Source organism: Oreochromis niloticus, linkage group LG11 (genome assembly GCF_001858045.2).
Source record: "Oreochromis niloticus isolate F11D_XX linkage group LG11, O_niloticus_UMD_NMBU, whole genome shotgun sequence".
Taxonomy (NCBI): domain Eukaryota; kingdom Metazoa; phylum Chordata; class Actinopteri; order Cichliformes; family Cichlidae; genus Oreochromis; species Oreochromis niloticus.
The window spans coordinates 19,327,839-19,354,426 of record NC_031976.2 but is presented as its reverse complement, the minus strand read 5'-3'; the positions used below and the strand labels follow the sequence as shown (position 1 = coordinate 19,354,426).

The 26,588-nt window shown below is 40.9% G+C and overlaps 2 protein-coding genes and 1 long non-coding RNA gene across 3 annotated transcripts in view; all 3 read left to right on the top strand.

The window, feature by feature from the left end:
• The window catches only part of LOC100711589 (serum amyloid P-component), a 30,964-nt gene that overhangs the window by 2,359 nt on the left and 2,017 nt on the right, over nucleotides 1-26,588 (top strand). The gene's annotated exons all lie outside the window — the stretch shown is intronic.
• LOC100692819 (serum amyloid P-component) lies at nucleotides 1,970-6,491 on the top strand. The gene is made up of 6 exons (XM_003451010.5): nucleotides 1,970-2,058; nucleotides 4,176-4,301; nucleotides 4,893-4,947; nucleotides 5,061-5,163; nucleotides 5,251-5,548; nucleotides 6,126-6,491. Exons 3-6 carry the CDS (start codon nucleotides 4,893-4,895, stop codon nucleotides 6,339-6,341), a joined length of 672 nt encoding a protein of 223 aa, XP_003451058.1. The 5' UTR covers nucleotides 1,970-2,058; nucleotides 4,176-4,301; the 3' UTR covers nucleotides 6,342-6,491.
• On the top strand, nucleotides 17,781-24,837 carry LOC106098648 (basic proline-rich protein). The gene is made up of 5 exons (XR_003222059.1): nucleotides 17,781-21,158; nucleotides 21,247-21,544; nucleotides 24,288-24,413; nucleotides 24,594-24,648; nucleotides 24,762-24,837. It is a non-coding gene; the product is annotated as a basic proline-rich protein (long non-coding RNA).

The following is a 26,588-nucleotide window of genomic DNA, read 5'->3' as shown; positions in this document are numbered from 1 at the left end:
TCCTTTTTGACAGATGCCCGACGGTGGTGCAATCAGTGAAACTCACAGATGAACACACACTGTGTAAGAACACTGATAGGAAAGCTTGTTTTATTTGTTTAAATCACACATGACAAAACACATAAAAGTGTTTTTAGATTACCATAGAGATGATTAACGCACACATCTTTTAAATCTTTATGTATTTACAATACAGAAATGGCATTGCCATGAAAATTGTGTTGTTATGTTCAGTTCAAATGTTAAAACGATCAATGAGTGTAAGTAAACAAGTCCAAGGAGCACATGCAGGAGCAAACAAGTGCTTTGATAATAAAATGGTGAAAAACGTGCACTCAGGTGGACTTTTGATTGCCGTGCAGGTTGTTCTTCAGCCAAACAAATACTAACTGTCAATAAAAGTCAATAAAACTACTTCTGCCTTTCATGCATCCAAAATCAAAGTGAAAGTACAGAGACTTGATCTGTAAATGACTCTGCACAATATCAGCTCTGGTAGAAAAACAACTCACCAATCACCTCTATTTTTGATATTTTTGTTGGGAACTACAGAGAACTTCTTGAAGGCCCAATTCTTAGTGTTAGTGACCTTCTGCATTTCCACTAAAAAATAAAAAAAATAAAAAATTCAACAGTAAATTTGCATTTCTTACATGTAACTTAGCACTGGCTGGAATTAAATAGGACACAATAATGCTATAAAGGGCGTAAGATATTTTAGTTTGGACCAAACTGTAATGCAACTGGTGACCGAAGTAGGACTTACAGCTTTATTTACAGTCTCCCACTTTCAGAGGCTCAAAGGAAGTTTATCAAACTAATATAAGGATTGTTTTAATATGACAATAGGATGAAAATTCTTTAGTGTCTGGAATCCAGAACCCATCAACATCATCCGATGTTGTATTTCCTGGCTTTAGATGCTGTCCAAGGCCTTTATAGCAGCCACATTCAGATGCTGCTTGTTTGTGGGGGATTTAAGCCATCAGTTTTGTCTTTGGAAGCTGAAAAACTAATTAAGTCAAGTTAAATTTGGTTTAATCTGTCCAAAGATTTTTTTCCTGTGCATGCTCTTTTACATGTTTTCTGGCAAAGTCTACTCAGCCATTTTTGTTCCAAGTAACCAGTTGTTAGCACTTTGTAAACTCTCTGTATTTACGCTCAGGAAGGTTAAGCTTGATTGAAGACTTTGACAACAATATATCTGCTTCATTGAGATTGTTGTTTCTTAACAATGGTCTTCCAGGCCTTTTGGCTTTTAGTGTGCAGCAGGTTTATTTTATTTTTCACCCTGATGATGGTCATAAGATGCAAGAAAAAGCTACCAAATTACAAGTTTAACACTTTGAATTATCTCCAGATCTTTTATCTGCTAAATCTGACATGAAATATTGAATAAACAGATCTGATTTGGCCATGAAACTACTCATATAGATAATAAAATTTTATATAATATATAATATTGTATTATACATTGTCGCAGGATGCCCTGAGCTACAGAAAACTTATTTCTAAGTCAAATATTAAAAATCTAAGCAATGTTTGATTTGCAATATGAGTAGTGTCTTTGTATTAGATGGCACTGTGGCTTCTATTGTTGATGCTGGCATCATTGCTGCCAGTCCTAAAAGTACAGAAAATAAATATTAAAATAAAACTCAAAGAAAATTCATACTGATGAAAATTGTGTGCAGGATTTATATGAGTTAAGTTTTAATGCTTGTTATCGCTTAGTGGTTTGATTTAAGGATGAAACTAACATTACTAGATCTTAAACCCATGTCTCATACAGCAACAGCAATAGATAAATTATACAGGTTCTCCATAATTGTATATCTATTGTCTTATAGACTGTATTTTGACTTTTGGTTGCTCCATGAATTTGCTGACTTGCACAACTGACTTGTTGTGCACTAACAAGGAGCTCATCAGGCTAAGTAAACAAGTCCAATGTCCAAAGGCATGTCAGAGATAATGAAGCTTTGGCAAACATAAAAATCAGAGTGGATTAGCGGGAATTTTGGCAGCTCACGAGGACGAAGTTACTGATAAACGGAGGTTGGTCAAAAACATTTCCATATTGTGACGGAAGAGATGATACATTAGATTAATGTTTTTGGTAGAACAGCTGTTAAAACGTTTAATGTTTCAGAGAAGACATGCATCTAAATATTAAAGATACTTCTATCATATACTTCTATAGACTGTTTTAGACTGAGATATGACAACAACACAACTCATTTGTGTGTCTAGAAAGGAGGAAAAAATACAGCCAAGTCCTCACTAAAGCAAAAGTACACTGAACTACTTTTGTTTCACAGGATAGATAATACTCAGTTCAATGCTTTAAAGTAATATTGTTTTAAAGTAATATTGCTACTCCAGCTGCTTCCTCTTGCCCATAGTGGCCATAAAGAGATCTCAGTTAGACAAAATAACAGGATATCTTTCAATGGGGCACTTTTGGACTCACTGTCTATGGTCATACAAAGGAGGGAAAGGAATTTTAGAAAATATCAATTTAATCTGACTAACTCAGACTTCTGAAGCTTTATAGTAGCATAGAAAGAGGACTATGGAATTCACTTTTCATTGGAGAAGAGACCTCTTCTCAGCCATTATAATTAGAGCAGTAAATACACAACGTCATGTGAAGCATCCTTTCACAGACTTGAAAATGTGACCCACATGTTTCAGAATGACATCGTAATAGGTTATTTTTACTGTAGCTTTCATAAATCCCAGTGCAGTCGAGCGCAATAGGTCACCGAGTGCAGTAAACTGATGGATTTTACATGTAACACCTTTTTTTCCTTCACAAAAATGCAAACTATATAGTATTCAATGAGTAAATGACATGGTATATCAAAATGTCTATTAAGTGTTACGGGTCTGCTGTTCTGTGGTAGCAAGTTGTTCTACGACTTACAATTGGTTGAGAAAATTTGAGACTTTCAGCCTAATGAGAACTAGAGATGGACCGATCCGATATTACATATCGGTATCGGTCCGATACTGACCTAAATTACTGGATCGGATATCGGCCAGAAATAAAAAATGTAATCCGATCCATTAAACATCAAAAAAGCACCTGACAAAACTCGCGACACTGCGTAACTCGGCTCATAACCGTTGCACGTCGGAGCAGTGTGCCTCACGTGATAGAGCAGCTGTGTGTATTTGTTGCCTCGCTACCAAACCAGCATTTCATCTCCGAGGAAGTTATCCCAGAGAGAAGTAAAGCAAGTGTGTAACTTCATCTCTGAATGTTTGTAAAGCGTTCCCATGTTAAGCTTAACAACCGATATATGGAGCGACTGCCTCTCTCTCTCCCTCTCTGGTGCTACTTCATGAAACTGCTTAATGATCAGCTGATCGGCTTTTCTGTCGCGAGTCCGTCTCTCTTCTTTGTTTTTGGCCCACTTTGCACCAGAAAGAGGAAACCAGCGGCTGAACAACAGCAGCACGTTTAAGCTTGATAAGCTGTTGTTAGAATTTATTTAATATTACGTTCTACACCAGGATCCTTTTCTACGTAGTTGACGGCTGGTAACTGTGCAGGGGCGGATCTAGCAAAGTTTAGCCAGGGCGGCCGATAGGGCATGAACAGGGAAAAGGGGGGCAGTGATTGTAGCCATTCCCCAACTCTCTGTGAATGGTACTCATGGCCATTGATCAGTGGGTTTTGGTCAGTGGTCCTTGATCAATGGTCATGAGAATTTGCATAATTATGATTAAGGAACTGACCTCCCAGCCCATTGTTCCTTCAGTGGGCTGGTTTCAGTCATTATACAAATTTACTGTTTATAAGATTTGGGGAAACCTGCAGTCAGCTGAGACTGAAGAAGTCACTTGGATGAGTGACGAAACGTTTCTCCCACAAAACGCTACGTCCAGATGAACAGAATCAACTTTTGGATATTTTCATAAAATACCAACCCAACAGACCTCACATTGCTATGAAACTGCCTTTCAGTCAGTTGTCCTGTTAGTTTTAAGTTAAAATTGTGGGGCAATCAATCAGAATGGTTAAAATTCCTACAAAGTTAATGCAACACTTTGGAAAAACCCCTTGTATCAAAGTCTGTACTCCAGTCATGTTGATTGTTTGATTTAAAATCCAGTGGTTGTTTACAGAGGTAATATTACAAAAGATGCTTTGTTCTTGATCTAAGGGCAGGACAAACCCAGAGTCAATGACCTCAATGAAGAAGACCCATTTTCACCAACAAACACTGTCACTATAAAACTCACTCCCTTGCTTGCCTCATGCAACACAACATCCTGAGACTCAAATCAAGGTAAGACATGATATACATGGCAAATTAAATTAATGCTTTCCACTTCTGCCTGTATTATATATTGTAGCAGGTTGCCTTAAGTGACAGACACCTTATTTCCAGAGGTGCACATAAGTGGTCCACAGGTGCGCATTCACTGTCAAAATAAAAGATGCGCACCAGACAAGAAGTTGCAAGGCGCATTTGCGTACATAACTCTTAAAGATGTCGAAGAAGCAAGCTCCTTTAAGCAATTACTTTGGTGTTCCTCCACCTCCAAAGAAATGTCAGAAGGAGTCCGAACTGCAAAAGAAGCGCGTATTCTCGGAAAAGTGGTTGCAGGAGGTGAGCTGGCTTCAAACAAATGATGAACGCGCAGAGATGTGGTGCAAAATATGCCGTGAAAATCATACTCTAGCAGACAAAAACAGAGCCTTTTATATGTATGCAAACACGTGTTGCAACTTCTTATCTGGTGCGCGTCTTTTATTTTGACAGCAAATGCGCACCTGCGGACCACTTATGTGCACCCCTGATTATTTCCACACTAAAGTTGAAAGGTGAAAATTTGAGCAGTGTTTGTTTTGCATTATTGTATTTTCTTTGTATCAGATGGCGCTGCTGCTTTTACTGGTGACGCTGGCATCGTGTGCTGCCACTCCACAAGGTAAATTTATGTATTATGTCATTAAAGACTAGGTGTGAGAAATCTGGTCTGGTTATCAGCATCACTGAAAGTTACTGATCATGTTATTAATTTATTTCTCTAATTCCTTTAAGACCTGGCAAGGAAAATGTTCACCTTCCCAGAAGCAACAAATACAGCTCACGTGAAGCTTTTAACAACAAAACAAGATTTAAGTGCTTTAACTGTCTGTCTCAGGTAGTGTTGAATATGCAAAATCAAATAATAATAATAATGATAATAAAAACATCATCATGTATGTCAGTGTCTTATCATTGCTTGCAGATCCTTTACAGACCTCAGAAGAGGCCACCCTGTTTTCTCTTTGGCAACATCGCTTACTTCCAATGACTTTCTGATATTCAAACTAGATGCAAGTGATTTGTTTGATCTGTGGGCCAGGGACAAAAAAGCTGAATTTGCATTGCAAGACTACAAGCTGAACACGTGGAATGCGATTTGTTCCACTTGGGATGCTACCTCTGGACTAATTCAGCTGTGGGTAAATGGAAAGCCTTCCAGCAGGAAATTCGTCAGCTCTGGATCCAACATCATTGGACCCATGTCTATTGTTTTAGGACAGGTACAGTTCAAACACCACTGTGACTGGTACACACTAGTTGCTTATATTAGATAAAGTACAGTGATTTGGTCTGAGAGGTTAATTATGTTAGCTTAGCAGAGAGCGATGGAGAAACAGGCTGAAGCTCTGGATCTGTAACCAACATACTTGTGCTTCAAGTTCACTTTATATTAAAGACAAGAATTAAAGTGAAAACCACAATTTTAGCTTTAACAAAAAGAGTATAAGACCTGACAATACTTGTCTGGAACCTGTGCTGATATCCATAAGGAGTGCAGCTCCAAACTTCTAGTGAAGCATTTTTCCTGGTTTGGTTTTAGTATTTTTGGGATCAGCATTGCTTTGGATTTCCCCATTTCTATTTTATGTACTATGCTAAGGTGACTCAGACTACTTATCTTGGACAAACAATATTGTTATTATGTTATATAATTAAAATGTTTCTAAATGTCTCAGCATTTATTTAATATGTTTTCCAAATATACTCATTCTTCTTATTTGTGACTTTGTGTCAGTCAGAAAAAAAATACGTAACAGTGCAATGCAACTGTTAATTCAACTCTTTGGCATTTCTCAGGAACAGGATTCCTATGGTGGAGGATTTGATATTAATCAGTCTTTTATTGGCATGATATCCGATGTCCACATGTGGGACTACACCATGTCTTCCTGTGAGATCCAGAACTACTCCGATGAGCTGAGCTTCACTCTGGGGAATGTGCTGAACTGGAATGCTCTGGATTTTCAGATAACAGGAAGAGTGTTGATAGAAGACAAGCAAAGGATCTGTTGATAATTTTGGCACATAGTTAATATGTGTTGCACAGTTAAAAGAGTTTTATGTAATTTTATGTCCAATCAAAAGGATAAGGTTTAAAAAATAAAAATTTGTTATCGTATACTCTGTTGCCAAATAAAAAATGCTAAAAAGTTTGTTGCAATACTTCTGTTTGTTTTTGTTTTTTGTTTTTTGGGGTTTTTTTGCTTTCTAAGATAAACACCATTCTTTGATTTTCATATTGTTCTAAATACTACTGTTCGACTTCTGAGCACAGCAGTAGTCTTTACATGCTCATCATGACTTTTTCAGTTTTTCAGTGTTGTGCAAATTGATAAAGTTTGATAGAACTATGTATGACCATCAGAAATATATACGACATAGCCTGCTGTTGGTCAAGTATGGACAAGCCTCCTAATGCTGGCTTTGGGTTTTTTATTATCCATACGGTAACCATATCAAATCCTCTGCTGACAAAAATACATATAATGTTATTTATGAATTTACCTTAACTGATACTGTCACAATATAGGAATAATTTGAAATTATAACAATGGCATACAGTACAGACTTTTACAGAAAGGCAATGATAGAAAATTTATTTTAGAGATAAATGTTCCCCATTAGTATTAAATGGATTAATACTGCTGTATATTTTAAGGCTCAGCTCATTTGAAATATTTTATTTTCTGTTTAATGTTTATATTCTATAAATGGCATTTGTAATGGTTCTCCTGTAAGGACCACGTAGCTCTAAAAAACACTTGTACACAAGCTCACAGAAACAGACCTAAATCTTGATTTAAAAAATAAATAAATATGGGAATAATAAATAAAACTAGCTGGATTAAAAAGCTAGAGCACAGTGCTACATCGTTAACTATCAATATCAAGCATGCTGGACTTCCCTCAGTTTACCGTGAAAGACCAGAGGTTTGTCCACAATGCACATACGCAAACCATCAGAAAAGAAAGCTGCTGGGCTCTTAGCTTACCTAGCTCAAGTCACTGTTAATAAGAGAACAACACATTCATAAAATGGAGAAAGCCACAATCACCTCAGATCGACAGGTGGATGCTTAAAACTTGTACACAGTTGGTAGTTCCAGCAAGGCAACAATCTCAAAGATAAATCCAAACTTATTTGAAATGAATAAGGCAGGCTAACACAGAATAACCTTCCGAAACCCCCGACATCTAGCCTTGAAAATTTGAAAACTGTTATTCAAAAAAGATAAAAAATAATTTCAGTCTTGTGCCCCCAATTGTTTTTTTTAAGTCATTAAAAATGTATTTTTCGCTTAAAAAAAAAAAAGAAGAAAATATTAAAGAAATAATTAAAGGCCCCAAATTACTATGACATTAAAACTCACACAAACTTTATTCTTGAACCAAAAACACAGAGGTAAACTTGACAAGGGATTTGTCTAAAGTGGCATGGGCAAAGAGTGGTGAGCACAGGGCGTGGCTTGTGGCGTGGTGATCTAGTGAGGTACAGTGAGAATAGAGAAGATGACAGTTAGCAGGTTCACAAAACTCATCCAGGAGGGAAAAGATCGTTAATGCACTACTTTGCAGGCAGAGTATTTAAGCTTGGACAGGCAGGTGAAGGTCTGACTGGCGAGTTCAGAGCAGTGATGAAGGGCTGACCTGAGTTCCAGAACTCCCTGTGAACATCGGTGACAGGAGGGCAAGCAGGTGGGTGTGGTACAGATTTCCTTCCAGGGAAACAGAGCGAGGAGCGGATGACGTGAATCCAGTGAGAGTTTGACCAACATCCAAAAGACAAGCTCAGCTGTAGACAGGACCAGTGGCGTGGAAGGTACCTAAAGCACAAAGAGATCGAGGTAAGTTGACTACCAGTGAAAAGTTATAGAACATCCCAATTTTTCCAGTTATTTATTGAAATTCAAATAGCTTGAAATGGTACAAAGGTAAGTGGAGGAAAGTTGCCCAGTAAGCAAGCAGAGTGAATAAAAACCCAGTAAAACTGCAGTATCGGGTCCGTCATTGTTACAGTTGTGTCGAAACCCAGAAGGTGGCATGGCGCAAACACAACGGACCCCGCCAGTGGAGGCGCTGGCCTGGGTGGTGGCTGGGCTTGCGGATATGCAGAGGGAGCAGACTGCAGGCTGCTGGGACCTAGAGGTCAGTGCGCCGGAGGGACCAACGTCGTTTTCACCAAAGGTCAGCACGCCGTCTGGTCCTGCCTCGTCTGGTCCTGCGCACTGGCCACCTGCCAAGCCGCTTGTGATTCTTGGGTCACAGCCAAGCTTTCCACGCTGTCAGCCTCCAAACCAGCTGCGTCACTGCGAAAGTCAAGATCTGGCAGACCCAAACCCAAAACTGAATCAGAGGACAAGTTTCTAAGAATTAACTGCTTGCGTTATAGGTGGCTGACAGGACAACAGCTTCAAGCACAGCTTAATAGTGGTCGTAGTAAGCAAGTCTCAGTTTCAATCAGAATCAGCATCAGAATCAGCATACTTTATTAATCCCTAATGAAATTATGTACCTGTGGTTTGCAGGTTTGACAGGATGAGTTGCAGCAAGATAGCCATTGCTAAGATGTCAGAATAAGAATACAATAGAATAGAATAAGGATGGTTCTCCTTTCTTTACCATCCATTTTAGGCAGGGCATTCTCAAGTGTCATGCTCTACTGGACAATGCAACTAATGTGTTGATTTTTTTTCTTGTTTTTGAATCCCTAGATGAGAAGAACACGATGTCATTGCACTTCCTCTTTATGTCTATAATGTAACATATTGCTGAGTGTTGTATAATATAAACCTCATTGGTCTGTAATTTTCTCTGCTTTACACACTTTCGTAGCATTTATAATATAACTCTATATATGATCATGGGCTCTCTTTGGGTGCTCCAGCTTCCATACACAGTCCAAGGACATGCAGATCACAGTTATATGTCTACCTCCTTGAGAGTGTTTTTGAGTTGGGTGGAGGTTGTGAAGGGTTTTTTTATATTATCAAGGAATTTAATCATCCGTATAGTTGTCTCTGTATGTGGTGTAACAGGCCTTTTAATGTTTCTGAGCTGGCTAGTGCACTACTTTTATTTTAGTTTTTCATCCTGATGATGCCGTGCAGATGCAAGGAAGTTACCAGAGTAACTGAGTGAACTTTAGATCTTTTATTTGCTTAATTTGACATGAAATAATGAGGGAACAGACCACACTTTGCTATCAAATACTTGTCAGTCAATTTACACAACGTTACTTTTGAGTCACTGAAAATAGAAGATTATGTATCAAAATAGCTGAAATTCCTAAAAAGCCAATGCAATATTTTTTTCAGACCCATTTAATTAAAGCTAAAAGTCTGCACTTCAATCACTTGTTGACTGTCTGATTTCAAATCCACTGTGTACAAAGGTAATATTACAAAATGTGTCATTTAACAAAAGTGGAAGGAAAGACAAACACAGATGCAGTGACCATAATAAAGAACAAACAAACAGCATCAGTATAAAACACACAATCCCTCTCTGTAGCACACAACATCCTAACAATGACTTCAAGGTAATACACCCTATTTACGGCAAATTAAATTAAAATTAATACCTTCGACACAAAAACTTTTAAACTTTCCTGCCTGTATTTCTGCAGGATGCCTTAAGTGACAGAGACCTTGTTTCTAATTTAAGTGGTGAAAGTTTGAACAATGTTTGATTATGTGTTTTCCCTGTATCAGATGGCGCTGTTGCTTTTACTGGTGATGCTGACATCATGTGCTGCTGCACCTCAAAGTAAAGAACAAAACAAAACAAAACAAATAGAAATTGTGGATTATAACTAGAATTTGAGGATTAAAATGTGTTCACTACTCATGTTAATTATTTTGTCTACTGTTTTCACTATACACTGAAAAAGAGGAATTGGCCATCTCTTGGATTTATATAAGCATCTTGCATGTATTCAACACAATTCCCTCATGCTTTAAAGTGAAGTGTAACTATATGGTGTAGAAACTACATGATATGCAGAGAGGGTGTATTAAATTGTTCATATTATGTTCGAGTGAAGTGAGTCAATAATATAGCAATGTTAAATCTCATGACACCGCACGGGGTTCAAATCTGCAATCTCCAGAATACCTGGGGAGAACCTTCTACCCAGGAAGAACCCAGGGATTCTACCCAGGGAAAACCCCTGGGTAGAATCCCTGGGTAGAAGCTGGGATTCTACCCACAGTTAAAAATCATGCAGTTATTAGAGTTAGGTTAATTGGTGATTCCAAATTGCCCATGAATGTGAGTGCAAATGGTTGTCTCTATGTGATGGACTGGTGAGCTGCACAAAACTAATAACGTAGCATAATATGGCAATAGGGGCATAATTCCTCTAGAATTAAATGAAATTTCCATGTGTTATCTGAAATAACTTGATGTATGTCATTACATTTAACGGGGTAATAAATCAAGTTTTTACAAACAATCAAACAAGAAAAATCAACCAAACAATTTCTCAATCAGCCAATTTCCTTCTTCTTCCATTGAGTGTAATTCCTAAGTTTAGTCCAGTTTCTCCAAAAAGTTGATTTATTATGTCATTATGTCACCAGGCTCAAGAAACTGTGATCTGTTTATCAGCATCACTGAAAGTTACTGGTTATGTTAATAACGTGTTTCTTTCAATTTTGTAAGATCTAGCAAGGAAAATGTTCACTTTCCCAGAAGAGACAGACACAGCTCATGTGAAGCTGTTAACAACAAAACAAGACTTAAGTGCTGTAACTGTCTGTCTCAGGTAGAGGTAAATATGCAAAATGAAATAGCAACAATAATCATAATAATGATAACAAAAACAGGATTATGTATCTCAATGTCTTTTAGTTCCTTACAGGTCCTTTACAGACCTCAGAAGAATCCACTTAATTTTCTCTTTGGCAACGGCGTCTGCTTTCAATGACTTTCTGTTGATGAAACAAGCTGAAGGTGATTTGCTTTATTTGTGGGTCAGGGACAAAGAAGCTGAATTTCCATTGCAAGACTACAAGCTGAACACGTGCAACTCTATTTGTTCCACCTGGAATGGTACCTCTGGATTGACTCACAAAGACAAAGTTCAGGGATTTGGTCTGAGAGGTTAATTATGTTAGCATAGCTTAGCACAGAGCAATGGGGAAACTGGCTAGTGTCAGTCCAAAGCTCTGGATCTGTAACCAACTTACTAGTGCATCAAAAGTTCACGTCATGTTCAAGGAAAATAATGAAAGTGAAAAACACAATTCGCTATTTAACAAACAGAGATATGTACTAGACTGTGTCTTAGCCTCCAGGAATAAGGCTGACGTCGTGAAGCAGCATTTATTCCAGTTTGGTTTTAGCACTTTTGGAATGAACATTGATTGGATTTCACCATTTCCATTTTGTGTACTATGCTAAGCTGGCTCAGACTACTTATCCAGGACAAACAATATTATTAATGTTATCAAAATATTTCAAAATGTCAGAGAATTTCTATAATGTGTTTTCCAAATACAGGGAGTGCAGAATTATTAGGCAAGTTGTATTTTTGAGGAATAATTTTATTATTGAACAACAACCATGTTCTCAATGAACCCAAAAAACTCATTAATATCAAAGCTGAATGTTTTTGGAAGTAGTTTTTAGTTTTAGCTATTTTAGGGGGATATCTGTGTGTGCAGGTGACTATTACTGTGCATAATTACTAGGCAACTTAACAAAAAACAAATATATACCCATTTCAATTATTTATTTTTACCAGTGAAACCAATATAACATCTCCACATTCACAAATATACATTTCTGACATTCAAAAACAAAACACAAACAAATCAGCGACCAATATAGCCACCTTTCTTTGCAAGGACACTCAAAAGCCTGCCATCCATGGATTCTGTCAGTGTTTTGATCTGTTCACCATCAACATTGCATGCAGCAGCAACCACAGCCTCCCAGACACTGTTCAGAGAGGTGTACTGTTTTCCCTCCTTGTAAATCTCACATTTGATGATGGACCACAGGTTCTCAATGGGGTTCAGATCAGGTGAACAAGGAGGCCATGTCATTAGTTTTTCTTCTTTTATACCCTTTCTTGCCAGCCACGCTGTGGAGTACTTGGACGCGTGTGATGGAGCATTGTCCTGCATGAAAATCATGTTTTTCTTGAAGGATGCAGACGTCTTCCTGTACCACTGCTTGAAGAAGCTGTCTTCCAGAAACTGGCAGTAGGACTGGGAGTTGAGCTTGACTCCATCCTCAACCCGAAAAGGCCCCACAAGCTCATCTTTGATGATACCAGCCCAAACCAGTACTCCACCTCCACCTTGCTGGCGTCTGAGTCGGACTGGAGCTCTCTGCCCTTTACCAATCCAGCCACGGGCCCATCCATCTGGCCCATCAAGACTCACTCTCATTTCATCAGTCCATAAAACCTTAGAAAAATCAGTCTTGAGATATTTCTTGGCCCAGTCTTGACGTTTCAGCTTGTGTGTCTTGTTCAGTGGTGGTCGTCTTTCAGCCTTTCTTACCTTGGCCATGTCTCTGAGTATTGCACACTGATAGGTTTATAGCTTAAACCTATTCGCTGGAACGTTAAAGGCAATGTGGTTACACAGCAAGCAAGACACGAAGTAGGCAAAGTCCTTTGGGTTACTCATGCATGAGGGAGGCCTGCCTGGAGCCAAGTGTCGTTCCACCTACTTGACCTCCGTCAGACTCTCAGCCAGGTTCCCCATAGCACTCCTTTTATTGTGGTTACTTGAATATGCATAGGGTCATTAACATATAACGGTACACATGTGAACAAGGAATACCCTGCCTGTGGTTTTGTAAGTGCGTGTGTGTGTGTGTGTGTGTGTGTGTGTGTGTGTGTGTGTGTGTGTGTGTGTGAGCTGCTGACCAAAAGGGTCATAAAGCAGGAACAACATCCTAGGTCATAAAGAGGGTAACCTCCCCACACCCAATCTATGGTTCACCCTAGATAACACAGTAAAGCCATACAAAGGGCAGGAAGTTTTACCACATCAAAAGAAGCAGATCTTCCAGATAGGATGTATCTGCAATAAAACACTATAGCCCCTCACCCAGAACCTCGAGAATCTGAGGAGGGGAGAACAAAAGAATTCCTTTCAACACACAGTTAAAGTACAAATGGTAAGAATAAAAATGACGAACATTTAACAATTCACTCTAACACACACCTTGTGCTTTTGGGCACTCCAGTGATGTTGCAGCTCTGAAATATGGCCAAACTGGTGGCAAGTGGCATCTTGGCAGCTGCACGCTTGACTTTTCTCAGTTCATGGGCAGTTATTTTGCGCCTTGGTTTTTCTACACGCTTCTTGCGACCCTGTTGACTATTTTGAATGAAACGCTTGATTGTTCGATGATCACGCTTCAGAAGCTTTGCAATTTTAGGACTGCTGCATCCCTCTGCAAGATATCTCACTATTTTTGACTTTTCTGAGCCTGTCAAGTCCTTCTTTTGACCCATTTTGCCAAAGGAAAGGAAGTTGCCTAATAATTATGCACACCTGATATAGGGTGTTGATGTCATTAGACCACACCCCTTCTCATTACAGAGATGCACATCACCTAATATGCTTAATTGGTAGTAGGCTTTCGAGCCTATACAGCTTGGAGTAAGACAACATGCATGAAGAGGATGATGTGGACAAAATACTCATTTGCCTAATAATTCTGCACTCCCTGTATGCTCATTTAATGTGAATGTGTATTGGTATAAAAATATTTTTTAAATCATTGCATTGTAAGTCATTCGATTTCTCTCTGCCATTTCTCAGGAACAGGACTCCTTTGTTGGGGGATTTGACAAAGCGCAGTAGTTTGTAGGCATGATGTCTGATGTCCACATGTGGGACTACGTCCTTTTCCCCTGTGAGATCCAGAATGAGCGGACCTTTACTCCAGGGAATGTGCTGAACTGGAGTGCTCTGGATTTTCAGATAACAGTAAGAGTGTTGATAGAAGACAAGCAAACCTGTTAATACCAATTTTATGCCTAATGTAAAGAATTTTTTCAATCTATACTACTAATATGTTACACAATAAAAATGGTTTTAAAGCTTATATTGCATTTTTTATTACATATTTTGGAGTTTTCAAAGCTGAGCTTTGTGTGTAATGTATTGATACGTACCCCTTTTTCTTCTGTTTCATTTGTAAGAATGAAATGCACACTTTTGTGTCACTTATAATTGACAGGATTGTCAAAACACACTCTACTCCGCATACTCTAACTTATGTATATAACCCAAAGACATGAATGTTAGTGACTGTTGATTCAAACTTCGCTATAGGTGTGAAGGGGAAGTTTTCAGATTCCTCGGATCTAATCGCGTAAGTTGTAAACACACGTGTGGGAAGTAGGAACTTGGAAATTTACAGAAACAAAAAATTAACCATTTACAACAGCAGCCATGGTATAAAAGGAACCATTCTTCACTGCTAAAAAACAAACCATTCACAATAGGACCCCGAGTATAGAAGGCTCTATCCTGCACTGTTGCACAGAGTCCTGACACTGTATGGTAAGATATGATTTTCATATTGAAACAAAATGTATTGCATGTGCAGAAACCCTTCAGTTTTTTTTACCTGTATTGTGGTGTGGAAGGCTGATGAAAGTGACAAAAGATTTGTTTGTATCACCAGTACCATTAAACAATGTGAATTGTTATGTTTCTATGTCTTTGTATTAGATGTTGCTGGTGCTTCTACTGGTGATGCTGACATCGTGCACTGCAGTCCCTCAAAGTACCTTTATTTGTTTTTATTTGTCTTAATTAGGGATGGGTATCGTTTAGGTTTTATCCGATACCGGTGCAAAACCGGTACTTTTGAAACGGTGCCGGTGCTTAAACGGTGCTCAAACCGGTGCTTAAAGAATGGAGAACACAAAATTGGTCCAAAAAACCTCTCATGTTCAGCTCGGGGTTTTTTTGTAAAAAGATAACAATGTTAGCCTTTTCTTCAGCTATAGGGCATATATGGTCTCACTCTTGGCTGGAAGCAGTGCTTAAACAATGGAAAAAAACACAAACTTTGTCCAAAAACCTCTCATGTTTAACTGTTTTCCCCTTTTTCTTTGGTCATCTTAGCCTTTTTGGCCAGGGTGAAGGGAGTATCTGCCATCAAACAAGAAGATAGCCGCATGTAACTACGACGCTGTTTTCTAGTTCACCTTACATGCATTAATGTAATAATATGGTTAGCGTACTCAACGTGAATTACACACGAACAACATTAAGCTACTCACGCAGAGAAGAACGGCTGCTGCCATCATCATCCTCATCATTTCTGCTACGCTGACAGGGCTAGGGGCCAGGACTCTCCTCTTCGGGTTTTTGGGGGATGTTGCTAACTCCGGGTCCGATAACAGGCACCACACCCGCAGTAGATGTGCTCGGTGTGAGGTCTCACAGCAAGCTATCAAACACGGCGCATTTCTCGGCTTTAAAAAAAAACCACTATGCGTCGCCAGGTGTTTCATCAGATTTGAGGTGTTACCTCCTTTGACAGTATTACAGTATCAGCTTAAAGCACTTGTTGCAGGCTGCTGAGTTTGCATCTTTTGCTGCGAAGTACAGCGAGACTTTTGATCGGTTCGCCTTGGGCATTTTTAATCTGTAGCTCTGCTCTAAAAGAACGTACATACCTGGACCCGCCTACTATCCTCGGAAACGTAAAATGATTGGCTAGAATTGGCTCAGGGGAAAAAAGCACAGAAATAAAGCACCGAAATGTGCGCTGCTTTTCGGTCTGGTTACTACCGTTTATGTCAGAACCGGTGCCATCATGGCACCGGACACCGGTACCCATCCCTAGTCTTAATTATTAAGTATTTAACATATGCAACCAAAATTAATAACAATGTAACAGTGTGTAGCCTACTGTGCTGATAAATACTAACATTAGAGGTGTCCATGTTTACCATTTTATATATATACCAACTCCTTCATCCTTATTCAAAAGGAAAGCAGGAATAGATGTCACGGTCCTGGGTCGGTGACCCGGTGTTTCAGTTTTTTGTATTATTATTTTTGATCTTGGATTTCATCGTGGTGGCTTATGACTTCTAGTTTTTTATTTCTAGCACTCAAGTTCTTCTCTGTTTTGTAAATTAGGTTTTGTCCCTGTGTCTTCGTATTCAGCGTAGGTTTAGCTCAGTGTCAAGTCTGTGCCTGTCGTGTGCTTCCTGTTTTACTTTGAAGGTCCTATCTCATGTCAGTGTTTCTAGTTTCGCTTCCCTTGGTCTCGTCAGATTTGATTGCTCCCAGCTGTGCTCTCCTCCTGTGTCTTATTCCCTCATTTTCCCTCAGTGTGTTTAAGCACTGTGTTTCTCTCTGTCAGTGTTGTGTCCTCTGCATTAGTTGTGTGTTCCTCATTTGTCAGGTTATGTCATGCCATGTCATGAACTCCCAGTTTAGATCATCCTTCTGTCATGAAACGCTGTGTGGCAGGCAGAAGTTGGACCCAAGATGCAGGCACTCAGACCATGGACCTTCAAAGTAAAACAGGAAGAAGCACAGACGCAAACTAGACTAGGGGAGACAGAGCAACTAAGAAACACAGAACAACAACAAAGAGACATAGAGGGCAGTTATTAAATACTCAGAGAACTAAATATATACAAGAAAGCCAAACTAAGACACTAGACTAAGGAATAAACTGGGGGAACAAAGGGAACTAAGATCATAATACAAAACTCAGAGACACAAGAAACTCAAAACACTGGGTCACCGACCCAGGACCGTGACAGTACAGGATTGTTTGGTTTGGTATTTGGATTCCCCCCTGTGTCCTTGCTTATATTGTGGTGTTTGTTCTGATACCGTGTTCCCATCCCTTGTGTTCTGTTCTCCTCATCCTCTCGTGTATTCATTCTTGTTCTCTGCCTCTCTCTGTGTTCATCTCTGTGTACTCTGTGTTGTGTTTGAGGTCCACATCTTAGTGTCAGTATTTTCAGTTTCGTGTCTTCCCCGCTCTGTCATAAGTAATTGTCCTCAGCTGTGTTCCCCGTGTGTTCCCACTTCCCTCATTACCTTCTGTGTATTTATGTCAGAGTATCCCTTTGTTCCGTGTTGCGTCGTCCCTCTAGGTTGTGTGCATTCCCTCGTGTCTTCCCAGTGCCTCAGCTCTAGTTTCTCCTAAGTATAGTTTTGTATGTCTATGTTCCTATTAATAAAGACCTGCCTTTTGAGTTATCCCCGCGTGTCCTGAGCCGTGCATTTGGGTCCTCTCTCGCCTTCACACAGCCGCCGCATGACAGAACGACGCAACCACGAAATGGACCCAGCAGGCTCCGCCCGCGAGGAAGACATTCTCCGTGTACAGGGTCTGGTGAGGCGAATAACCCACGCCTCGGACTCACGGACAATTTCTGTCGGACTTAAGGCCATAAGGGCAATAGTCGAGGGAAACCCTTTCCTTCGAAAGCTCTCCTGCTATGAGGGCTTTATTGATGAACTGAGCCGAGCCAAGGAGGCGTTACAAGCTCGTGAGCTGGCAGACCGCGTCTGTTCCCGGGATTCCACGCCTCAGCGACAGCAGACAAAGATCTCCGCCAGGCAGCCGCCGCAGCAGCAGCAAACAAAGCTCGCCGTGACGGTATCGCAGCAGCAGACGGGGCTCTCAGTAGCGCAACAGCGGCTGCTACAACGAGAGGGTTTTTCGACGACGACGCTGCGGAGCCCTTCTCCATCCCCGTCCGGCTCTGACTGTCACTCTCCCGCTGCTTTCCTAGCAGCGATGTGGTCGGAGGGTGAAGAGGAGACCGTCACCCTCCTCACGTCTGGTTCCGACCACCCCTCACCTGCCTCATGCCTGGCAGGAATGTGGTCGGAGGATGAGGGGCCAGTCACCGTTGCTCCGACACCTTCAGTTTTCTCTGCCACTCCTGTTTCTAAGAGAAAGCGGCGTTCTCGCCGTCGCCGTCCCTCACCGCAATCGGAATCCAGTTCCTGCTCTGAAAAGCTGGACATGGTGAGTGAACAGAACAATTTTCACCCGGCATCTTCCACACTGGGGATTTTAAGCTCTGAGCCAGTGAATTCAGAGTCAGTTAACCTTTTGACTGTTAACTCAGTCTGTAAAGACAGAAACTGATGATCCTGAGATGGCTGACTCTGAGGCTGCCTTTCGGGACTCTGAGCATTCTAATCATCCCTCTTTTGTTTCTTCTAAGTTTGAGAAAATTCAGGAATCAGATGACCTTATTTCAGAGTCAAAAGAAGTTTGGTGTTCTGTAACTGAGAGTGGTGTTTTTGGGTTTCATTCAGAAAAGTCTGGGGTTTCTGTTTTCACTTCTCAGTCAAGTTATGTTGATTCCGAGCCACCTGTTTTTGGATCAGTTAATAGTGAGCTTGCAGATGTAGATTACGTATGTGAATCTGTTGTGGAATTTTCTGACTTGGACAATCATAATCTCACTCAGGACATTAAAAATGCTGTTCAAAAGACAATTTCTCCTACTGCTAAACTAAACGGGGACAGTTCCATTTCCCAGCCAAATTCCATCTATGCTGTTCAGGCTACACCTCATGAGACTGTTGTTGGTGTTGCTTCACCTATGTGTTACGCAGCTCACCAGCCAGTTCATTCTGAGGCTGCCTGTGATAAACCTCATGTTTCCATAACCTCCCCTGAGTTAAATTTCACAAGCCCAGAGTATGCTCATTCAAGGACTGTTTGTGTTGCTCATTGTGAACTCTTCAAGACTATGCGTTCTGTGACTGTCCAGGTTAAGAGCGACAAGGTGTCATCTGCTGTTAACAAGCTGGCAAAAATACTTGGTTTGAACACTGCAGAGTTGGTTGCTCAAGTTAAAGTTTCGGTTCCACGATCATGTCTGTACAACTCTGTGCGCCATGCTTTTCAGCCAGTAGCCCTGGACACTGTGTGTGCAACTTCCCAGGCTGCGTTTTGTTAGACTGTGTTTAATGTTGCTTCACACCCAGTTTCTTCAGATACCACTTGTATGATTTCTCCAGCACCTGTGACTGCCCCTGAACTCATCTTTTCTAAGACTGCTAATGCCAACCTGGACAATTTAAGAATAGCAGTTTTACCAAGGTCAGCCTGCCATAAGTCTCGGTTTTCTGGAACCATGTCTGGTACCATAAACCTGGTTTTCCCTGTGACTGTTACAGCTCCTCTGCTCTGCTCTCCGCGTCCTGTTCCAGTTCCCAGGCAGACTATGGCTCCGTTCATCCCTGCACCCGTATCTGCTCCTCGGGTGGGGATGGGGGGCGCCCGGTCGTTGCCGGTGCCTGTTCTGGTTCCCTGGGTGGGGGCAACTGAGACCCTGCTGACTCCTGCACCCGTTTCAGCTCCTCGGGTGGGAGCAGCGGCGGTCCAGCTAGCTCCTGCACCCACACCGGCCCCCAGGGGTAAGGCAGCCAGAACACAGCTCTTCCCTGGACCTGTATCTGTTCTTCAGGTGGGGATGGCTGATGTTCGGCCAGGCCCAGTACCCGTCCCTGTTCCCCGGAGAAGAGTTGCTGAGAGTCGGTTACCCGCTCTGTTGCAAGTTCAACAACCATCACTACACCCAGCACGACCATCATCACGACCACCACTACAGCTTCTGTTTCAGTCAACCGCCCAGCCGGTAACTGAGCAATTAGTGCAAGCACTAATTCAGCTACCTATACGGCCAGGGGTCCCAATTGCCTCCGGCCCCGCACCTGCTCCGGCTGGAGGGCCCGAGAAGCCCATCCAGCCTCAAGTCACGTCGGGTGGGGGTTCAGGAGAACCCAGCCAGCTTCCTGCTACGTTGGCTGGAGAGCACGGCCAGCCCTTCCTTGTCTCCGCTGGGGGTTCTGGTGAGCAAGGCCAGCCTCCTGTCTCCGCTGGGGGGTCCGAGGGGCCCGTTCAGCCTCCTGTCTCCGCTGGGGGGTCCGAGGGGCCCGTTCAGCCTCCTGTCTCCGCTGGGGGGTCCGAGGGGCCCGTTCAGCCTCCTGTCTCCGCTGGAGGGTCCGAGAGGCCGCCGCCTCCGGCTACCACACCAGCTGCAGCCTCTGAGTCTTCGTCCACGCCTGGCCCGGCCTCCTCTTCAGCGTCATCAGCTTCGTTTGACCCAGCCTCTGTGTCGGCTTTGTCTTCGCCTGGTCCAGCTTCGGCCTCAGCCTCCGCCTCGTCTGGTCCAGCCTCCACCTCATCAGCTCCGGCTAGCCCAGCCTCCGCTTCGTCTTCGTCCTCGCCTGCAGCAGCCCCAGAGTCTTCATCCCCGCCTGGTCTGGCTTCAGCATCTGGTCCTGCCTCGTCTGGTCCTGCAGTAGCAACAGTGCCATCAGAGCCAGCTCGGCCTGTGCCTCCTCGCCTTTGTTGGCCGCTTTCCAGGCCTCTGGGTCAGCATCATGGCCGTCGAGGGCGGCCCCCTGAAAGAATTCGCTGCCACCGCTGGCTTCGCGGCCGACCTCCGGACCGGCTCCGTTGCCGCCACTGCCTTCCGCGTGGTCGGCCGCCTGAACTGTTTCCACGTCGCCGCCGTTGCCGTGTGCACGGTCGGCCGCCTGAACTGTTTCCACGTCGCCGCCGTTGCCGTGTGCACGGTCGGCCGCCTGAACTGTTTCCACGTCGCCGCCGCTGCCTTCCGCACGGTCGGCCCCCGGATCCCTTTCCCCTGAGTCGCCGCCGTTGCCGCCCGCACGGTCGGCCTCCTGAACTGAACTGTTTGGCGCGATGGTGTTGCCAGTTTCTCTATTTATTTTTTTTTAAAGATCTGTCAAATAAAATATTCACCTTCCCACAAGAAACCAACACAGCTCATGTGAGGGTGACTACATCAAGACAAGATCTGAAGGCTGTAACCGTGTGTTTCAGGTATTTTTAATTAAGCAAACTGAATTAAACAAACAAATAAGTAACTGCCGCATATCAGACTATAAAATCTATTTTTCACTGCTTTTAGGTCCTTTACTGACCTCAATAGAGACCATTCCTTGTTCTCTCTGGCTACACCCTCTGCTATCAATAACTTCCTGATATTCAAGAAAGCTGCAAATGGCTTATTTGACCTGTGGGCCAGGGGCAAGTCGAATACAGTTGAAGGGATTGCCTACAAGTTGAACACATGGCATTCTATTTGTTTCACGTGGGACTCTACCTCTGGACTCATGCAGCTGTGGGTCGATGGAGTCCCCTCAAGTAGAAAATTTACCAGCTCTGGATCCAACATCAATGGACCCATTATCATTGTCTTAGGACAGGTACCTTTACAAAGCACCACACATAGAAAACTGTTACTTTATCTTCAAACAAACAGACACTGACAAATACAATACAAATTCAAAATTTGATCCATTTGCTCATGTTCATGTGGTTTGTTGCGGCATAAATGGTAAATGCACTGGTTCTTATATAGCGCTTTTCTTCTCTTCTGAGCACTCAAAGCAACTTGTGCATTCACCCATTCACACCCATTTGCACAAGCACATTTTTCCTAACTAACATTCACACACATACTTCGATGGATGCATCGGAGAGCAATTTGGGGTTAGTATCTTGCCCAAGGATATTTGGCATGCAGACTAGGGGAAGCCAGGAATCCAACCACCAACCTTCCGATCAGTAGATGACCTGCTCTACCACCTGAGCTACAGCATAAGATTTAAATTCTATTCAATATGCATTAATTTCATATGTATGTCTTCTGTAATAGAATGATATTTCAACACTTTTACTGGACAATCACAAAAAAAGCAGGAGAACTGTGTGGTGTTATAAACACCATATTAGTGGACCGTGGCCGGAGGTCTCATTGTTGAAGAGACAGTGAATGCAATGAAAAACTGAACCATTTATACCAGCAGCCACAGTATAAAAAGTGCCACCCTGCACTGCAGTGCATAAGCTGCTGACACTGCATTCAAATTCAGATTTTTAAATGAACTGCAAATTAAATATGTGCACAAAATCCTTCAACTTTTTACTTGTATCGTACTGTGAAAGAATGAGAAGATTAAGTTCAAACTTGCCGGAGATTAGATGATTTGATTAGATGCTCTCCAATGGTCAAATGTTCAAATGATCAATGAGTGTAAGTAAACAAGTCCAAGGAGCACATGCATGAGCAAACAAGTGTTTTGATAATAAAATGGTGAAAAACGTGCACTCACGTGGACTTTTGATTGGCCGTGCAGGTCGTTCTTTAGCCAAATAAAACAAATACTAACTGTCAAAAGTCAATAAAACTACTTCTGCCTTTCATGCGTCCAAAATTAAAGTAAAGTACAGAGACTTGATCTGTAAATGACTCTGCACAATATCAGCTCTGGCAGAAAACAACTCACCAATCACCTCTATTTTGATATTTATTTTTGTCTTATATATTTTTGTTGGGAACTTAAAAGAACCTCTGGAAGGCCCGATTCTTAGTGTTAGTGATCTTCTGCATTTCCACTAAAAAATTAAAAAATTAAAAAAATTCAACAGTAAATTTGCATTGCTTACATGTAACTTAGCACTGGCTGGAATTAAATAGGACACAATAATGCTGTAAAGTGAGTAAGATATTTTAGTTTGGACCGAACTGTAATGCAACTGGTGACCGAAGTAGGACTTACAGCTTTATTTACAGTCTCCCACTTTCAGAGGCTCAAAAGAAATTTATCAAACATAGGATTGTTTTAATATGATAATAGGATGAAAATTCTTTAGTGTCTGGAATCCAGAACCCATGAACATCATCTGATGTTGTATTTCCTGGCTTTAGATGCTGTCCAAGGCCTTTATAACAGCCACATTCAGTTGCTGCTTGTTTGTGGATGTTCCAGCCATCAGTTTTGTCTTTGGAAATTGAAAAACTAATTAAGTCAAGTTAAATCTGGTTAAATCTGTCCAAAGATTTGTTTCCTGTGCATGCTCTTTTACATGTTTTCTGGTAAAGTCTACTCAGCCATTTTTGTTCCAAGTGTAACCAGCTGTTAGCATTTTGTAAACTCTGTTTTTACGCTCAGGAAGGTGCAGCTTGATTGAAGACTTTAAAAATAATATATCTGCTTCATTGAGATTGTTGTTTCTTAACAATGGTCTTCCAGGCCTTTTGGCGTTTAGTGTGCAGCAGGTTTATTTTATTTTTCACCCTGATGATGGTCATAAGATGCAAGAAAAAGCTAGTGCTAGGAGTTTTCCTGTAATGCAACTCAGATTGGAATAAATGACACTCAGACAGGTTTTACAAATTAACGTGCACATGGGTGAGAGCTCGAAGGAGACTCACACGGGTGAGAGCTGTGGTCAGCCTTTATTTATACTCAAGCATGTTTGCGTCTTAGAAACATGCAGGAAGAGATAACATACAACTGTGCAGGCTTCCTGCAGAGCTTGCACAGCGTGCAGGCTTCCTGCTGAGTTTGCACAACGTAACTTCCTGTTGAGCTTGCACAGCGTAACTTCTCTAGTAAAAAAGAGCAAACACATCAAGAAAACATTAAATGAAATGTACTTCTAAACATAAACATAATATAATCTTTCAACAGCTAGCAAATTACAAGTTTAACACTTTGAATTATCTCCAGATCTTTTATCTGTTAAATCTGACATGAAATATTGAATAAACAGATCTGATTTGGCCATGAAACTACTCATATAGATAATAAAGCTTTTCTACAATATATAATATTGTATTATACATTGTCGCAGGATGCCCTGAGCTACGGAAAACTTATTTCTAAGTCAAATATTAAAAATCTAAGCAATGTTTAATTTGCAATATGAGTAGTGTCTTTGTATTAGATGGCACTGTTGCTTCTATTGTTGATGCTGGCATCATTGCTGCCAGTCCTAAAAGTACAGAAAATAAATATTAAAATTCCTACAAAGTTAATTCAATACTTTGGAAAAACCCCTTGAAACAAAGTCTGTACTTCAGTCATGTTGATTGTTTGATTTAAAATCCAGTGGTTGTTTACAGAGGTAATATTACAAAATATGCTTTGCTCTTGATCTAAGGGCAAGACAAACCCAGAGTCAATGACCTCAATGAAGAAGACCCATTTTCACCAACAAACACTGTCACTATAAAACTCACTCCCTTGCTTGCCTCATGCAACACAACATCCTGAGACTCAAATCAAGGTAAGATGACATGGCAAATTAAATTAATGCTTTCCACACAAAATTTTTAAAACTCTCCTGCTTATATTACATATTGTAGCAGGATGCCTTAAGTGACAGAAACCTTATTTCCATACTAAAGTTGAAAGGTGAACATTCGAGCAATGTTTGTTTTGCATTATTATATTTTATTTGTATCAGATGGCGCTGCTGCTTTTACTGGTGACACTGACAACATGTGCTGCCACTCCTCAAGGTAAATTTATGTATTATGTCATTAAAGACGAGGTGTGAGAAATCTGGTCTGGTTATCAGCATCACTGAAAGTTACTGATCATGTTATTAATTTATTTCTCTAATTTTTTTGAGACCTGGCAAGGAAAATGTTCACCTTCCCAGAAGAGACAAACACAGCTCACGTGAAGCTGTTAACAACAAAACAAGATTTAAGTGCTGTAACTGTCTGTCTCAGGTAGTGTTGACTATGCAAAATCAAATAATAATAATAATAATGATAATAAAAGCATCATCATTTATGTCAGTGTGTGGAATAAGGAATATTTTACTGCTACTTATACTTATTATTGGCATTATCATTGTATTAATTAACATTGCATTAAACCACATAACAAGCATTTGTAATAATACATATAATCAAGAAGCAGGCTTGAGTGAAGGCCTGAATGTATTCAGCTTCTTGTTGCATTTGAGTTTGCCTAGCAACAGGTGACGCAAAGAGGAGGACAAGTCCATGGGGACCTCAAAGGCCTGAGATCATCACCATATTTGAAAGAGGATGCCAGAAAGGGGAACTTCTGTGTCTGCATTTATCTCTTAAAATTGATCATTGTCTGTAAAAGAGGCAAATAATGTTCTTAAGATGCAAATTATGTGCTTGTAAACGCATGAGGGGGCGTCATAATACCCTGATGTTATAAAAGCAATCTGAAGTGTATTTTTGGACGGGGATTTACAACTGATGGTTTCCAGTGTACGTCTCCCCACGCTGCGTGTATTCATTAAAATCAATTGTTTGATCGACCTCTTCTGGACCATCATTGTTTTACTCTCGTCCTCAATTTCGGACCCGTAACAACAGGCACATGCACAGATAGACCCCAGGTGGTGCTCAAGCACCTGACCCTTTGGGCAGGAAAGTTTTTTCCCCCACGTGTGTCTATTTTATAATTTTACATTTTAATTTTAAAGTTGTCCCATGGCATCAATTCCTAATCGAAAGCATGTAATGCCCAACAATTTTGTTATTATAATTCTGCAAAGCCGTACAGCCCCTGGCCCTGGCCACTTCCTTGTTGTCACAATCAGTTGCTCGTGCCATTGGAGAGCTCTGAGGAGCAGCGTCACATCTCAGACCTGCTTTTACTGATGACAGACAGGTAACAGCAGTGTCTGCACTGGCCTCATCCATATTTGTTATTGCTATGTAATTAAAAAACCACTAAAACACATCAATTTAGGCAGTCAAACATTAGCAATTACAACATTAGCTTATCAAATGGAAGGTACTCAGATTTAAAATCAACAAGAGAAGTCCATTTCAATCTGACAACAGAAATAATTATGTGATCATTAGTCTAATATTTTGGTGTCAGAAAGTTTAGTCCTCAAGCTATCGTACATGTCATACATGTCAGTTTTCACAGAATGTTCAAAATTGAACTATTATCAGTACCATTGTTCATTACATTATTATTATCATTATAAATGCCTTAGTGTAATACAGAATAACCATTCATTATCATGTACAAAGTTAACTTTGAATTTACCAATGACAGCTCAATGCCAACAAAGGACATGTTATAAAACAGCAAGACAGAGATCTACAGCAGACATCCCTCTTCTGTCCATGATCACACCATCTAACAGTGAGGAAGATGAAAAAACAAGTAGCTTATATAAGCAAGTAATAGCTGTGGTCCTGGATACCATTTGATTTTTAATATATATGCCCCCAAAAATGTGGCATTATTGTGTTGTTAGCTATACAATGTAGCATCAGCAACAACTCTTAGGCATCACTTTGAGAATTTTCCATAATAATTTCATATCTCACTGTTTTATTTCACTTAGTCAAACGTTTTAAGCTTATTAGTCTCCCGCTGATACTCAGTTCATGGTTTAGTTGAGTATTAGTACAAACCAAGGAAAGTTTAAACTGAGATGACTTTCTCCTCT